The sequence below is a fragment of the Staurois parvus genome, unplaced genomic scaffold (assembly GCF_062004578.1).
Source record: "Staurois parvus isolate SC_StPar_1 unplaced genomic scaffold, SC_StPar_1.0 ptg000048l, whole genome shotgun sequence".
Classification (NCBI taxonomy): domain Eukaryota; kingdom Metazoa; phylum Chordata; class Amphibia; order Anura; family Ranidae; genus Staurois; species Staurois parvus.
Genome location: NW_028317844.1, coordinates 6,566,132 through 6,584,824, shown reverse-complemented (window position 1 = coordinate 6,584,824; position 18,693 = coordinate 6,566,132). Strand labels below are relative to the sequence as shown.

General features: G+C 39.1%; 1 protein-coding gene across 1 annotated transcript in view; it reads right to left on the bottom strand.

Moving 5' to 3' along the window:
* Positions 1-6,926: 6,926 nt before the first annotated feature.
* Positions 6,927-18,693, bottom strand: part of BEND3 (BEN domain containing 3) — a 36,500-nt gene continuing 24,733 nt past the window's right edge. The window contains exon 4 of the mRNA XM_089664947.1: positions 6,927-16,791. Coding sequence (XP_089521073.1) covers positions 14,545-16,791 — 2,247 coding nt within the window. The 3' untranslated portion in view covers positions 6,927-14,544. The remainder of the gene's footprint in view (positions 16,792-18,693) is intronic.

The following is an 18,693-nucleotide window of genomic DNA, read 5'->3' as shown; positions in this document are numbered from 1 at the left end:
TATATTTACTAAAATAATTGCACTTCCGTGTACTGTGGGAGACCAAGTGTCGTGAATTCAGGGTCCTGGGTTTAGTAACACCTTAAGATTCCGTTTTTTATTAGAGGTTTATTGTTAATATTTAAATGTATTTCTATTTTTGCAGCCAAATTTGGATAACAACTACTTTTATATTTGTAACATGTTCCTTTTCACTTAACATAACTTTGAGAGAAAAAAAAGTTGCAGTTTACCATTTAACCTGCTCTGAGCATTTGATGAAGAGGCAGTTTTTCTTAATCAGATTCCCAGAGACAAATTAGATGCACAAGTTTTAAAGGACAACTTTACCTTTTAGTATAGTTGTATTTTAATTAATCCCCCACCTTCTGACTGTAGTCTGCTATGTAAAATAATTTATTTCCCATTCCCGTGACATTCACTGTGCAGAAACCTTTCTTGCAGGGCCCTCTTCTTACTGAGCATGTGCACTGCAGCCCCATTTATTACTATAGGTGAGCAGTGCTCTGCTGGGTAGCTAGTAGCTACTATGACTACAGATCACTCATAAAAATGAATAGGGCTGTGGCACATATGCCTACTAACAAGAGAACCTGGAAAGAACGGTTCCAAGCGAAGGCTGTGTGAAGCTCACAGCGAATATTTCAGGAATGGGAGTAAGTTAAGTATTTTTCATAGCAGGCTATACTCGAGGTGGTGGGATTAAAGGAAAACTGTACTAAAAAGGTACAGTTGCCCTTCAAAGTGTATTTCCACTTTTGTGGTCAAATTATGATAATGACTACTTTTATATTTGTTACATGTGTTCGTTCATAAAGCATAATGTAAAAATATATTTAAAGATAGCTTCATACCATTTTGATGCTCCATCAAAGAAAAATACTGCTTAGTTATCTGTTTGTGAGAGGGCTGGGGAATCTATGTTTGCCATAAATAACCTTGTCTGAGATCGCATTATTAGTTTTCAAGTCCAGTTCATAACTATCTGTCCTAACAAACTATTAAAGATTTAGAAGCTTGCCTTCTTCTAGGTATGTTAAAGAGAGGAAGCTCAGCCTGTTCCAAGCCTTTCTACTGGGACAGACTCAACCTGAACTTGTTCAGAAATGCTTGCATGACATCTCATAAACATGTAAAGGGTGAGAGATTTTTGGTGTGCTGTATGAATGGGAACACATAACAAGCATATAATGGGCTTTTCTAAAATGTGACTGCAAAATGTAAATACACTTTAGATAACGAAGAAAAGCCATTGGCTATTTTTTCTTTGGTATTAACAAGCTGGTTGTTTGTGTGTAATCTTTTGTAGATTTTAGTGGTGCTGAAATCGTTTGCCAGAAATTACTGTGCTTAAAGTGTAACTAAAGGCAAAACGTTTTTTTTATCACTTTGGATAGGGTAAGGGATAGTAACCCCTGTCATTTTTTGCCATCTGTGTCCCATGGGGGAGATTTCCCTTCACTTCTTGTACCACAGCCAAAACTGGAACTGAGAGGAAATGCCTTCAAAGTGAGGGAACCCCAGGGGCACCAGTGTCCTTATTGGAGGATTTCTCCTCTTACTATTCTAGTGCCTACCCAAAATTTTAGATCTTCTTTTACTTTCACTATTGATAACGGTAAACAGGGCAAATAGGGTGATTTTCCCTAACGGAGACACAGACAGCAATAAAAACTGACCCCTGTCCACTTCATCCTGTCAACTCCATCCAAAACGAAAAAAATAAAAGGTTTTGCCTTTAGTTATACTTTAAATTGGTGATGCCAAAAATGTAATGAATTGGCTCTTTTTGTTTTAGAAGTAAAAAAAACCAAACAGTTCAAAGATGAAAATTTACTGCTTTTATATGTATTGGCAATTGCACAGAATGTAGCAAACATTTTAGCAGACAAATAATATGATTTCTGACACACCAGTAAAAAATGTGTTGAGTATGGTACAGGCTTATTAATTATTACAACTGGGTATATGGAACTGCCTTCAGGAGACTGTAGCAACCAATAGGGAGAATATAAAAACAGAGGGTAGGGACCTGTGTGCTGTACCGTACTCTGGAAAATGGCATTTACTACTAAATCAAAAATCCTATTTTCATAGTCTTTCAAGGCACAGGTGCTTTAATCATTATAACTGGGATACCCAAAACCAGTCCAACTGAGGGTTGGACAACACCACAAACAAGCCAACAGGCAAGGCCCACATACCTACAGGTCAAAAAGCACTCAATATACTTTAAGAGCAACTTGTAGCACAATATGCTGAAAACTGGCGTCAGCTGAGACCTGAATATCCATTGCGTAGAACTTAACAAACATGAATAGAAGCCCAGGGGACAGCCTTGAAAATTGGAGAAACTGATGCCACTGAAGCACTAACAGATCTGGTAAAGTATGGCCCCATGTACTTGGGACACTTCTGAACGATGGAAACTGACTGCTGAAAAATGTAGGTTAAAAACGTCTGTTTGGCCGCGGTTGCATAATGTGTTTATGCGCGTTTGCGTTTAGAAGCGGTCTTTAAAGATAAGCACAGGAGAACCTCCCAAATGCCCAGAATGCACTGAAAAGTGGTAAATTATTAATTATGTCAGACTGTTTCAGAGAAATACAGAGTAGAAGCAGAGACAGAAGTACCTGTTGAGATTACCCTAGGTGTGAGTTGCTCATTAACATTTCTTTTGTTTCCAAGGGTGGGATAGGTGTCTGGTGGAGTGAGTCATTATGGCCACCTGGCAGGGGGTCTTCATGAGGAATTTGAGGTGTGAATGGTCATTAATATATCTTTTGTTTCCAAGGGTGGGAGAGGTCTGAATTGGTCATTACAATGTGTGACAAGCTTGGTAGAAACATCCTGTGTTCAGTGTTTTGTCCATCTGAGTACCTTGAAAACGCTTTCCATGCATTTTTCATGATGAAAAAAGGCTCTGGACAGCATCAGGAACTGGAAGAGTTAAAAAAAAATTTCAGACACAAACGCTTACAAACGCAATTTGCTGCGTTTACAAGCGGTTTGCTTTTGAAACACTGATAAAATCGCCTGCTGAATGCAAGATTTCTGCATTTAAAAAAATGACTTAACAATGATGTGTACATGGACACATAGGAAAACAGGGTGAGTTCAGCGGCTGCTGAAAAAAAAAAACCCGCTGAACAGCTCCTAAACATGAGTTTATCAGCTACAGTGTACATGAGCCCTATGTCTTAAAGGATAAGTTCACCTTTCATAACATGTTACACCCATATTCAGGGTGTAACATGTAATGAATAGACTGGCCCCCGCTTTGACAGCTCTCGGGATCTTCTCCCACTGGCTGTCAAAGTTAAAAAAAAACACATGATCGTGCAGGGCTCCGCCTGCATCATTAATTCACAGTCATCTGTGAATGAGAAAGTAAAATTTCTCAGTGAACTACCATAGCGCTGTGGAGTGCCGTGGTAGTTTGATTCTTCCTGTCAGTATATCTGCTTGCCTGTACATCCCCAGGTGTGCAGGAGATGTGCAATGCACATTTTTGTACCTGCATAAAATATGCATGTATAATTTTATTGTTCCTTTAACAGGAAAGGAAGGAACCCTATTCTGCAAACTATAAACCTTGATGTTAACTTGTCTAAACCACTGAGCAATGGAGCGAGAGGCAGGGAGATCCCTGTGGGAACCCTCAGAACGCACAAAGAGGAAATCCAATTGTCTAAAGGAGGCAGTAACAGAGGTAAGATTTCACCAAATAATGGAGAGAAATTTTCTCAGGATGTTTTGAAGCAAGATATAAGGAAGCGAGAACCAAATCCCAGTTACTGTGGAAGGCAGAGACCACCTTTGAGAGGAAGGAGACCTTAGTCTTCAGGAGAAGTTTGTTCTTGTACAACAATAAAAAGGTGTGATAAGATTGATATTAAGAGACCCTCCCACACAGAGGTGATAACACCAAGAAAGGCCACCTTATGCGTAAGGTCAAGCAAGCAAATATCTCTAATAGATTCAAAGGGCAAATTCTGAAGAGCCAATAACTAGACCAAGGTCCCAAGAGGACAGTTAATCTTACAGGGAGAAGGATGTGAGCCACTCTCTGAACAAAGGCCTTAATAAAGTATGTTATCACAACTTGTTATGTTTCTGTGTCTATGTTACTATGTACTTGAAATAGTAGCCTGTTCTGTGTGCATTTTTTCTTTTGTGTAAAATACCTGGAGATCCTGCAAGTCCCCCAGCTTTTCTGCTTTAAACTGACCACATCAGGTCACGAATGGAAGGGCATCTTCGCATGGTCAGTTTATGTCTTTGCATTCTACTTGGGAGCTACAGTATGCCATGCTCATCTCAGATTCTGATGACACTCTTCTGCACAGCTCTTCACTGGAAATAACAGTATATTGCTGGCTCTGTCCCCTGCCCAGCTCGTCACAGTGTATTTCTGTCCTTGCATTTTTACACTGGACTTTGCCTAGTCTCCAATCAAATTGCTGCTGTTATGCCCCCCGCCCTTCCCCATTGTCACAAGGAGTCTCCACCTCTTCTCTAAACTCTATGTGCAGCTGTGAATAGTGGTCACATGGTTTCTCCTGGTTTCATGACCTGATCCAAGCAATTGCTTGTAAGTGCATATTTTATCCATTGTTTATTAACCACTTTACCCTCCACCCTATAGCAGTTTTAATGCTACAGGGCGGCTCTCTGGTTTTGCACTTCTTCCTCACATGCATGTTGGAAGATCGCTTCTGCTTTGAACTGTCACAGCAGAAGCCAATCTGCGAGTCCCAGTGAATGGATATTCCAGGCAGGGAGGAAGAACAGAGCTGTGCCTATGTTTACACAGGCACAGCTCTTTAGTGAGAAGAGGGAGTGATCAATTGTGTGTCCCTGCAGAGCTGGGTGCACGATCCATCACTTCCTCTTGTTTCCTTTTGATTTCTAAGAACTACATATCCTATGGTATCCTGCTGCCTGTAATCATATTCCTATACTGAGTGCGCCTCAGCACCTCTGTAGTTCAGAAGGCAGGCTCTGTGAAATGTGTGACACAGTAGTGCCTATCAACAGGACATAATGAATAAATGTTACAGAATTTAAAGGAAGTAAATGCATGGGATTCTCCACAATGTAAAGAGTTCAGATTAATAGGAGTAGTTTTGAAATAACTGAAATGCAATGTGGAAATGAATAAATAATTCCAGACATGATTTTAAAAATTCTGACCATATTTTCACTTCAGAAGCACTTTTATGTGCATATACAGTGCACACTGTTCTTTTTTTGTTATCCACCAGTGGAGACACACTATGGTGTGCATTGCAAACATATACTGTGGTTATAACACATAGCAGTGCTTATTTCTATTTTGTACGTTACATTTTAAAATGACATTTAATACGATGTGTGCAACCTTGCCATATGCTACGATGAAATGTATGCCTGGTTTATTTTATTGCAATACACCACCAAGGCAGCACACACACACCATTGTCTACAGTTGTGAATCCAACTTCCAGATTGATAGCTTAAGTTGTGTACAGTTTTGCATACCTTTAGTTTTCAGTTTCACAAAAAAAAAAGCACAAGTTAAAATTTTCACATATTTTGTTACCTCAATAGTTTTATTTAATTTTGTCAGTTATGTTGTTTGTGTGTGCTACTAATGATTTTAGTGGATTTTTATATAGGTGTTTGCACAACTATAACCGGACCTACAGAATCAATAGTGCCATCTTTTTATTCTACCAGTCCTGTGCTTTCAGAAAATGTATGGTTTGGGGGTATTTTACAAACAAAAGTGAAATATTGCAAATTTGGTGTGGCCACCTGAGCTTAAAAGTGGAGCGCATGGCCTGGCAGTGAAAAGGTTAAAGGCTTCAGCAAAGCTGCTTGAAGCTTGCTGAATGCTTTGCAATAATAATGAAAATGTTTCCTTTGCATTCTCTCATTGTTCAATTTGTGTTCAGCTTGGTTTGTGGAGTAAGGCCCCCTTCACATGGGCAATCTGATTAGGTCTGCCTGTTCGTTTTTCTGGCAGACCTGATCGGAAGGTCCATGCACTCAGATGGACAGGTGGGTGTAAATGGACTTGTGTCCGTTTACACCAGCGTACTTTCAAGACTGATCCGATCCGGTCCGCTAAAAAAGAAAAAGTGGAAGGGGATCCGTCCTCTTGATTTAGGCAGACTAGTCTGTTTTCTCCCTGCTGCCCATAGATCAGAGTGGGCTCTGTCTGTGTCTACTCTGCACAAACTGATATGCCAACCGTCTGCTGTAATCAGCAGGAGATCTGAGTGTGGATTCCCTGCTGATCAAACAGAATCTGTCCCATGTGAAAGGGACTTAAGTCTTAAAGAGGATCTTCATTCTAGAAAAGAAAATTAAAGTCAGCAGCTACAAATCCTGTAGCTGCTGGCTTTTAATAAAAGGACATGTACCTGGCCAGAGATCCAGCACTGTCCTCACCTGGGCTAGTCCTTCACTAGTCTCTGGGTTCCTGGCACCAGCATCTTTAGTGTGGGAAGCTGACTGTGACGGTTATCGGCTTCAGAGCCGGCTTCCAACTGCACATGCGTGAATCTTGCTGCACTTTGTGAATGGTCCCGCAGCCTTCTGGGACCTGTGACGTGTCCCAGAAATCTGGATGAAAAGGGGGAACCGAAGTTAGCAGACGTGGGAGTGGGTAACTGTCAAAACTGTACCTGCTTCCCCCTCCTCCAAAAAAAAAAAAAAATACATGCCAAAATGGGGTAAAGAAGGGGAGGGAGGAGGACTTAAATCGGAATGTCCGCTTTAAATGTGTCAAAAGTAGATAGCATCAAATACAATCCTAAGTACCTCATTTTTAAAAGAACATAATCATCTCTAAAAGATTTAGAAGTGTGTTTTCTATATGTATCTAGCTCTGGAATGCTATACAGGCAATACAACTATTAAAAGACACACAAAGCAGGTTTATTTGATAAAATGTGTTTACTTTATCCTAATTTTGGCAATGAAAACAACTGGTGCGTTATTCCTAAAGGAAAAAAACTGAACAAAATCCCATGTGTTAGTAAATAAAAAAATGTACATTTTCTGATGAAAATATTTAATAGCATACATATGTAAATACCAATAACTAACCTGAGATTTACAGCATTTTGTACAGATACCACACCTGTCGCTGATGTCAGACAATTTGATGAATGAGCTGCCACTAATAAAATGTATGCATTACATCTCCCTGTGAGTAGTAATTCAAATAAAATAATAATTAAAAAAACACACTAACGGTAAATCAGTAGTAATCTTAGCAGTCCCCATAGCCATGCCTAGGTGGCTAACAGACATTCTACCCTGGGTAGTGCTTTACATATCTATTCACCCCTTTTGTAATGTTCTATATTGCGGAGTGCTGTCATTTAGAATTCTAATGGGATTAATGACAACAATCTAATAAGCTGAAAAGAGTTTACCTGTGATCTCAAAATTTATAAACCTATGTTCAGAAGGCCTCAGAATTTAAGACAATATCTAATATAGTACTATGAAGGAATTAAAAAAACATTATGTATAATGATCTGTAACAGCAATAATGAGGGCTGGGCGGTTAGAAAAAAAAAACATATATATATATATATCTATTGCGTCTTTGAACATCCCCAGAAACACCAGCAAGTCCATTAATAAAGTGCAAGAATATGGCACAACATCTGTCAGAGAAGCAACAAAGAGGTCAAAGGTACGTATAAAAACTGCAGAGATCCACAGCTGAGACAGGAGATACCGTAAGACAATTACTGTATGAACAAGCCACTCTACAAAGTAGAGCTTTAAAGTGGACCTTGCAATTGCAGCCCTGATAGGCAGCTCAACAGCCAACTGAAACAGAGCAGGTGGCAGCTTGGCACCGTTAGCCTCCAATAGAAGTGCCGTGCTGGCATGGCTCCCAGGCAAAAAAAAAAAAGTAAATGAATACAAGGCATAACAGACATACCTCTAGGTTTACATACACTTTAAACCTTAAAAAAAATAGCAGAGGTCTATTCTTAAAACAAATTCCCGATGAGACATTTCAGGAAAATACTGCATTATGGCCAATAGTTGGAGCCTACGATCACAGGAACATTTTTATAAATAGGCCTCTTCAAGAAAAATGGGAAAAAAATACTCCTACACCAACTTCTGGCACATTCGCCAAGGTTAGGTTGAAAACTTGGCCTTCCCCTTGGACAGCTAAGGATATTTAATCCCTGCACAGTACAGAAGCACATTCCCTATGAATGTCTTACAATGAAACAATCAATACCCAGACAATACATTTGAGAATCTTAAAGACTGTTCACAAACTGCCCCATCCAACATGACAGAGATGGAAAAAAACATCCAGATTTCTAAGTGCTGACTGAGGGGTGATTACTTATTTAACTCAAAAATGTCTGCATAAGAACTAGATGAAAATAATATTGTATTGTACTGTATTGTAAGTGTTAAGCATGGTGTGTAAATTAAAAAGGTAAACATCTTAATTAAGTACAAGATTATTTCAGTCTTTACACCACAAAATGATTAAAGAAGGAACATTTATGCAAAGCCCAGTACTTTGCTGGTCCCTAAAGAACAAATTGTTTATCTGTAACGACATTTTATGGAAATATAAATTTAAAACCCTAATTGTGCTACAAAGTATATAAAAATAACAGCACCAAAAAGTAGACGTTTAACATTGTATTGTTGAGCCAGTGGAATTCCAAACTGGTAGCCTAATGATCTTATTCAATAATAACAGTTCAAGAGAATTGTGAGAGTGTGGCAACCTACAGCAATCCACCACATCTGATTTAAGGAAATCGAAGTCTGGTTATTATATAGACCTGCAATGTGGCCATTACTTTGTGCTGATTTGTTAAGTTCCTTCAAAAGAATATGAAACTTCATCCAAACAAAATAAAGGTCAGTTTTTTTTTGCAATTGACAATATGATGTCCCCTTAGATTAGAACAAAATTGCAATATTTAATAAAGAATGGGCAGTGGATATTGGTCTTGTAACATTTCTACCAAATTCAACCACAAGAAACTCAACTTCCTAACTGATTCACTATGACCTGCTGCTCTAAGATACATACTAGAAGACCAAAAGTTTGTGGACACCTGACCCAACACACTTACATGGTCCAAAACATATGAAACCTGCTCTAATATACAGAGTTCAGGTGTCCAACCATATCACATCAGGCTAGACAGTGTTGCTGGGATCTATAGATCTATAGCAGATACAATACTACTGGCTGCTTATCAGATGACTTAAAGCGAATTTAAAAACATTTTAAGCAAGCCACCTAGCAAAAGAAAAGGTTCTATTTTCCCACTTTCTAACAACTGAGGTTGACAAACAATCTTCAGCATCTGACCAACTTCCAGGTCTGTTGACACTCCCTGCTGCACACTGTGGTTTCAACACCTCAGATTTGTTGGCTGTTGTAGCTCTGTAAGAGCAAAGATAGGAGTCACCACTTGCCAGGTTTGGTAGGTATTATACCTCTTCTTTTGCATAGTGGTTTGCATTCAACTGTTTGTCCTGTTAACAGAGTCGCTTTTGCTGTGAAATATAAACTTAAAGACGTCAATAGACTTCAGCTAATGTATCAATTAGATTGTAAATACATTCTTTTTTAAATGTCCTTAAAAAAAGTTACACCTAGTGGTCACGGTTTACCTAAATCTGCTTGTTAGTATAATTGCTGACCTCTTTCTGAAAATGCTAGTTTCTAGGCTCTCTCTGGTTTCCATAATGTTGTGAGTGACATGCAGCAAACTGGATAAAAGTGAAGCCGGACCCCCTAAACTGAGGCCAATGGATATCCACAACAGAACAACATTTAGTGTTTTCAGAGGCATAAATCAGCAATGGCAGCCTATATAATGTTCTTATTATGCTGCCTGTGAATGATGTTAGCCAAATTGATTAAATTGTCTGCAGATAAAAAGGAAAAAAACGAAAAAAAACAAAAAACAAAAAACACACCTAAACCCAAAGTAAAGAAGGGTTAAATACACAGTTTGTTTTAAATGGATGAGAAAACACCTGAGTGTTGGAAATGCACATCTTAAACCCAAAAACATACAATTTGATTGCACTTACTAGCTGCTACTTTACTTTAAAAGCTTGCTACAGTACATACTATAATATCATTATCTTTAATACAAGGTTCAACTAGTAGAGTTAGACCACTTGTTGATGGACTTATGTAGCTGTCAGCATCATTTTAGAAACACAGGTTACAGAAATTACATGTCCACTGCAGAATGTGATACCTGTGAAGTGTTTTCCTTTATATTGGACCAAGAAGTAAAACACTTGTGGGGAGTATGGGCATGCAAATGTTGTAGGGTAGACACAGACCACATGGATCAGTTGTTGCTTATACCATAAGAGTACCGAAAAAATGGTACCAGAGAAATTTCAGATGGATATCACTTGCCTATGCAGGCAGCCAAAGTGATGAGTAACCAAAAAGCCATCACCCTGCCTAGTCAGAATATCAGCCAAACATTTTGGGCTACTACCACAATAAAATCTATTGACTAGCTAGACTTAGAAGGATGTCAGTCATATAGTGTGGAAAAGCCACTATTCTTGGAAAGGGAGTGATAGCATGGTACATATACTTGAACATGACATTCATACCTTAAAATATTCATGTTTGTGTTGCATATATTTTAAGTGCACCTGTGCCCAGGCTATGGACATTAAAACTACTTACATATTCTTAACAAGCAGTAAAAGAGCTTTAAAAGGATAGGTTCACCTTTTCATGCATGTTACACCTTACACCCATATTTAGGGTGTAATATGTAACATTCCCCAGCACCTCTCCCTTTACCTCCAGTTCCCTCCCTCCCTTTGACAGCAGACGGGGGTTCCTCTCTTCACACCTGCTACCACATTTGAGCAACGCACAGCCGTGTCATTCATTCACAGGACCTTCTCCCATCTGCCAACGTGGCAGATAACTTATAGTTCTCAGTGGACTGAGGGCGCTCATGACCACACTCGTCACCCCACTGACATGTCCTCCAGCTTTCAAACAGAAGACTCATACAGAGGTATGGGCAAAAAAGCTGGAGCCTGACATTGCACCCACTGTGTCTGAACCCTCTTCTGTGGCCTGCCTGCGTGCAGCTCTGAGGTGGATGAAGAGGCAGCAAAAAGCAGCTCAGCATGGAGGACTGGTCTCAGCACCCATATCCATAAGCCCTTCGAAACACCTTCTCTGTGTTTACATTAGAGGACTGGCAAGATTTTGCTTTCAAAGAGAATGCCTCTGTTCTGGACTTTGAAAATGAATTTCTCCACAATGCCTATAACTAGAGGTGAATGAAGGCATGTTTTAAAATGTTTTTACTCATTATTCAGAATATGTCAATACATTTGTGTGCATAGACTGGGTCAAGGTTCACTGTAAGTAAACTTTAACATACATCCTGACCAAAAATGTTTAAAATAAAAGAACAGATGAAAACGTGTCTTTGCATAAGAACCATACATTTTCAAAGAGGTAGATGCTGGTTCAAATTGTCCTCATGACAACTGTTTTCATGGTGAAAATGAAAGTCAACACATTTTGTGAATGGCAGCTTAGCTGCCTTTGGTCCTAGTCAGTGCTGTATTTAGGGATTCCAGTTTGTTGATGTTGAGGAGAAAGGAAGGAAATCATAGTATTAGCACATAAGTGCGAAAGCACCTCAAGATAAATAGGCTTGATGCCTACTTCTCCACAGATACTGCTGTCAAGAAAGAGCTTGCAGCAGTCTATATTCCACAAATCAAGAAGCAAGGTAAATCTGCATCTGGGTGGAGTAACCTTTTAAGAAAATTATGACCTGTTATGCTGTTAACTGCAACAATTGAAGCAATCAACTTCTGCTTATCAAATTAATAAAAAAGCAAACTATTTTTTTTTTACTTTAGTAAGTGAAATTAAAAATATGCCAAGTCATCAACTACATCACCAGCAACCTATTGCTGCAAGCATGACAACCTTGGGGCAATAAAAGGAAAAATGTAAAGAAATCCTGTTTCTTTGCCCTATAGAACCAACACGCAGGTTCATTTTAGTTAAGGTGCCATTCTTACGGTTGTGAAGCTAGTTCCCAGTTACTCTCACAGCCATGTGGCAATCTACATGAAAAGTTTAAAATATACTGCACAGAATGGGATTGAATTATTAAATAATCAAATGCTGTTCACTTAGAGTGAACGCTCACTTTTAAAAGTGTATGCTCACTTTGTAAAATGTAAATAAAACACAATCTTGTACTAACTTTAATTCCTAAACATGTGGGGGGTAAAAAAAACAAAACAAACAAAAAAACACAGGATTTCTGCTGGGACATTATTGATTGACTGAAGTAGTGTAGGTCCAGTTTTATCCTATTTATCACGCTACGAGAACAGTTTCTGTTCACTTAGTAAACCAACCCCACAAGGCCTTGAGCTGGCATCCAGTATTCACCAACATACAATAAAAGTGAAATCTATGGAATGTGTTTTACAGTATATTAAATGTGTTAAAAGAACACAGAAAACATTAAAGCTCCATTAAACTGAAAACCGCAAAATGTATTATATTGCAATTTGCCAATTCTTAGATGTGGCTGCTGCATTTTTTTTTTAGGATTTTTTTTTTCCTTTTCTTTTCATCTTTTGATCCTGCAAGTATGTCTGTTATTTTTCATCAGAGCAAGCTGTGCAGCAAAAGTTGTAAAACGTTTACCCCAAAAGGAAACAAAAACTTGCTCTAATTGCTTAAATGAGAAGTTCACATTTGGTAACATGTTACACTGGTATTTAGTGTGTAACATGTTACTGTTAAGCCCCCCCCCCCCTCCATTCACCCCCCATTACAGCGAGCGAGGGATCTTCTCCATGCACCCTCTTTCACAAAACAGCGCAGTGGTGCAGAGTTCATGTCATTCAGAGTTCTGTGATTGAATGAACAACAAGAACTACAAGTCCCATGGCAGATGTAGCTTGAATGGGCTGTGAGTGCACATATTAGCACGCTTGTAGTTCATTCATTCTTCCTTTAGCTTTGTAACAGAAAGCCCGTACAGGGATACAGGAACAAAACGAGAGGAAGACTGTGCAGGAGCCTGACATTGCACCCATGATCTGCCAATCGTAGGCATAATGCTTTTTTGTTAACAAAAAAATATATATTATTAATAATAACAACATATTAACACCTTCAAAATCCTGTGTATTTAATATTAAGATTAATTTAGTCTTTAAAAAGTGTTAGCAGGTGTTTGTTTGTCAAGCCCATCTAAAACTACCCTCTCCCCAGATTGACAATGCTGTCGGCCCAAGGTGTATCCGTTATGCCTCCACTCAGAGTGGAGACACCTTAAGACAAAGTGTGTTACTGGTTGGATCACCATCAGTGATTAGCTCACTCGTGTTCGGACATGATCCCAAACCCACTTGAACTATTCCACAGAGAAGCTATTAAAGCCAACAATCAATCTTAAGTGGCTCCAGGGTGGGAAAGGACTCTGCCACCTATAACTGACTGTCAGCTTTGACAGCTTCCCAATGGACTAGCTCACATGGGTTTCCTAATCACCACCAAAAAAAACAAAAAAGAAGGAATGCAGCCACCACATATGAGTATTGATAAGCTGTAATATATGAATTGTTAGTTTTTGGGTTTTAGGCTCCATGTACACTGGGCATTTTAATAATGTTGGTAGCATTAGCTGTGTAAAGTCACGTTAAAAACGCAAGTTTTTAGAGTTTTTGCATTAGCGTTTAGCTGTGTTTTTTTCCGAATTTGCGTTTTTTAGCCTTATTTTTTGTTTACACAAAAAAAAACAAACACATATGCTTGGTAAAAAAAAAAAAAAAGCTCCAAAGTGCTGGTTTGCCTCGTTAGAGTGTTTTTACAGCTAAAAAATTCCTCTAGAGACCCACTAGTCCTGGGTTTTTTTCCCAGCCAAAAAATGCGGATTAAAGCCTATGTGTGCATGAACATGCTAGGAAGTTTACTGGCTGTAGAAAACAACGCCAAAAGCCATAACAGAAGCTGTAAAAACGTCCAGTGTGCATGAGGACTGATACTGCTTTATGAGTTTAAAAGACAAATTAATTTTATTGTGGTTTTTAGTCAAGAAAAGACTATACCGACTAATGTTGTTTGTTTTTATGTAGGAAATTCTAAAGCAATTTCTTTACAAAAATATTGGTAACCCATTACTAATGTTGGGTTCCACAACACTTTACAAGCAGCAAAAATAGTATACCTAGAAAAATGAAATGTAACGAGCATATTGAAATGAACTATAAAAAAAACAAACATTCGTAATGTACAAAATTGAACAAACTTCTCAAGAGAAATGCAGTTAATATTAAACACACGGAAATGTTTTAAGGGGAGTGCAAATACGCAGTCAGTCTCACATTCTAACAAACTATTTTTCCCATACTCTTTTACAAGTAATATTCGGAAAAGAAAAATAGGTAAAAGCAGCACTATAAATCTCTATAAAGACAACTAAAATAATTTACTATCATTTACTAAAATTTTCAGCAGTTATTAACTTGATTTTTTGTAGCTTTTTTTAGTATGTCACATTTTTTCCTATTTGGGCGCCTGCACCTTTCATCAATGCTCGGAATACATTCATAATGCCATACTTCCTCCATTTTGTCTACAGGGTATACGGCTTCCACATAGTGGCGGATCAATCTTAGTCTTATGGGATCCAGCTGCTTCTTGTTGCATGCACCTGAGTGGTTGTACTGCAGCCTAAGATTTTCTGGAGTAAACAGCTCTGGAAAGAGTCTCACTAATAGTCTGGCAGCAAAATTCCCAACGGAAAGGCTCTGTTGAACTATGTCCCTTATTTCTTTGTCACTAAGTAAGTATATTGTAGGCACAGGGAAATCAGGAGGTGGAATGACAATCTTATCCAATGGTATTTTACAGAAGTCTTTCGTGCTACGTTCAGGAGGCAGAGGCGGTCCTTCTATAAGATCTCTGTATCTTTCTGAGTTCAACTCGAAAGGCACAAAGTCTCTTCTCTCAGGCAAGGGTACATACACTTTTCTCTGCTGCTGATAAGATCGTCTTTGTTCTGTATCCCTCCGCCGACATCTCTCATCGAGTTTCCCCACAAACTCCAAAGTCCAAACTCTATCATTTTTTGCCCTGGGGTAAAGTACTTGAACATAATGCCGGATAAGTCTCACGCGAACTGGATCTAGCTGTTTTTTACCCAGTGAACCACTGCAGTTGTACTGTTTTCTCAAATTCTCATGTGTGAATAGTTCAGGGAACAAATGTACTAGAAGACGTGAGGCAAAGTTACCAATAGACAAGCTAGTCTCATATATATTTTGGAGTTGCTCTTTGCTGAGCAAGAATTGTGGAAAAGGAACCTCAAAGTCAGGGGGTGGAATGTCAATTTTATCAAAATCAAAAGGGACAAGCCAAATTTTTTTGGACTTTCTTCCTGGTTTTTCCATGTCATTATCAGTGCCATCTTCTACCTTTACAATGGACAGGTCATCAGGTAAACCAGATTCATAACAGTCATCTCTCATCTCATCACACTCACTACCATCCATGAATAGACTCTCCAACTCATCATTTATTCTTTGCACACACTGCTGCAGCCAAATATCATCTTCCTGTATATCTGGAAAGTATATCTCTGTGTACTGACGGATCAGCTGCAGTCGGTGAGGATCAAGAGTAAAATTCTCAGGGTCTCCAAAATTCCTTTCGCCAAGTTTTCTTTGGTTAAATATTTCTGGAAATAATCTATGAAGCAAAAATACTGCAAATTCTCCTGGATTAGAAGCTTCCTCTAAACATTCATTGAGGTCCTTCACATTGATGGCGTATTCTGAAACCATGGGGTTGGCTCTTTCTAAAGTGGCATTTTCCTCTTCTTCTTTACTTTCAACAAAGTGAGAATTCTGACATGGTTGATTTTCAAAGAACGGGGAGGCCTGCAGACCATGATGGCTGCTTTCCATTTCTCTCTCAGCCCAAAAACGATTGAAGAAATCATTTACTTGAGGCAAGACTTCAACCTGCCAAACAGCATTGTTCTGGACAGAGGGATAACATGCCTCCACATAGTTTCTTATGAGCTGGAGATGAAGGGATTCTAGTTTAATCTTGTTGACATAGCCACATGTATTACAGCTCCTGGACAAAGCACTGCTTCCAAAAAGCTCAGGGAATAGTTGAACTAGCAAGCGACATGCCAAGTCACCAGCTGAGGTGCTCTGGTCCATTGCTTGTTTAAGTTCAGTGCTAGTAAGCTGATACTCAGGAGGTGGATGAAAATCTGCCACCATGTCATTAGGGCTGACTTTTTTCTTTATTCTACTTACCTCAAGGGATAAAAGGTCAACTTTACTATGAAGCTGAGACATATTGGAATTGAGAGTGTTGAGTGTGAAAAACATTTTTTGTATTAAAGTGTAAAGGTTTGACTCATCACCGACTGGTGAAGTTACTGAACTAGAGCCTGGTTCACGTTTACGAAGATCGTTGAACATCCGAACTCCTGAAGAGCTACACTGATTTACCTTCTCATAAATTTCAAAAGATGTCAACAGATCAGATGCAATAGAATGTTTTTTCTCTGTAATCTTGTGTGAAATTCCATACAGAGGTTTTTTGTAAGATGTGGCAAATTCGCACACTGTGTCTTCTTCACCTGGGGATTCAGTACTGTGTTCAGAGCCAATACTTAACTCAACATTTGCCTGGGCAGAACATGCAGAATCCCTGGTTTTCAAACCTGAAGGCAGACCCTAAAACACAAAGTATAATTTATCAAAATACAGTATGCACCTGTCGCAGCTAAGGATATTAAAACCTGCACATTTGAATTAGTACCTAAGCACTAGTAAACAAAAGTTTGCCACTGTAACATTCCAATTATTATTTTATGGTGTAGAAATTTGGGGTATAGCATAAACAGATTATAAAATGCACTTGTGCTAAGTAACTTGCTTTTAGAAGTGTTGTGGTTGTTAAAGACATGCCTTTTTAACATCTTAACATAAACAATATATACTTCTAGAATGGTATCAAGGGGGTGATTTGCAAGGACTTCATCATGTCATAAAGATCAAACCTATTTCCTTGAACCTTCAAATTAAAATTATAATACATTACATAGTTTCATAGAAAAATATTATCACAGAACAGTATTGTGTCGAAAACTTTTAACACATAGCTTGGCAATAAGCTACCAAAAAGGTGATGGCTATGGACGTTCCTTTAGGACAAATTTATACACTCCAGTTGAAGTCCCTTATCTAGATTTGGACAGAGCAGTGAATGGTTAAAACCCCAGATAGGTTTTTGTCTGTGTACTGTTAGGAAAATGTTCTTTCACTACCTGTCCAAGAGATATAACAGGAAGTGACCGGAAATCTCTCCACAGTGAGAGCAATTGTCCTGCTAATTGTCATTGGTACAGGTGTCCCTTCCGGAAGATTTCCTCCCCAGTGAAATATGTAAATTGATGGATACCCCCTCACTATCTAAGGGATAACGGGACAAACAGAAAAGGCAAATTTCCCCAGCAGGGACACAGACAGCAATAAAAATGTTAACAGGGATTTCAACACTCCCTCAAACTATTCATTACTAAACCAATGTACCTTTAGATATACTTTAGGATAAAAGGATAATAAACATGTTATATTTACCTGTTCTGTGCAATGGTATTGCACAGAGCAGCCCAGAACCCCCCCCTTCTCAGTTCACTAACATATGAAGTCACTTCCTATGGTGCACATCTGTGGACTAGCTCCCGAGCCAGGCTGTGTGCATCTATTGACATACAGCGTGGCTTGTTCCCACCCAGGATGAGAGAGAGAGAGAAGGGGGTCGACAGAGGGAGAGAGAGAGAGACGGGGGTTGACAGAGGGAGAGAGAGGTTGACAGAGAGAGAGAGAGAAAAAAAGAGAGAGGGGATGGGGAGAGAGGGGGGAGAGAGAGGGGGGGGAGGGAAAGAGGGAGGGAGAGGGAGAGGAAGAGGGAGAGGAAGAGGGGGAGGGAGAGGGGGAGGGAGAGGGGGAGGGAGAGGGGGAGGGAGAGGGGGAGAGAGAGATATTTGATTTACTAAAACCAGAGAGTGCAAAATCTGGTGCAGCTGTGCATGGTAGCCACTCAGCTTCTAACTTCAGCTTGTTCAATTAAGCTTTGACAAACAAACAAACTGGAAGCTGATTTTTCACTCTCCAGGTTTACTAAATCAACACCAGAGGGTCTGTGGAATTAAAGAGACCCTGTCACCAACTTTTCAAAACTGCATTTAAAATTACAGAAAAATCAAGTATTTTAAAATTTTACTTGCTGCATTATCCTTTTAATTCTCCAGGAGAGTCCATTTCATAGCACAATAGCGCAGCCCTCTTTCCCCCTCTCCTCTTCTGCCAGTGTATAATTACTCTCTGTGCTGGTCCAGGATCACCCCCCCCCCCCAATAATATAACCTTTTCAGTCTGGCTGTACAATCTTTTTTTAATATAACAAAATATAACAAAAACTATATAGCAAGGGCCTGCCTGACTGGATAATGTCGGTAGGTTCTCATGTTACATTGTTTTGGTGAATCTAGTTGATCGCATATAGATTGTACAGTCAGATTGTAACATATAAAAGTTACCTTTATGAAGCTGCCAGGGGGAGAGGAGAAGGGG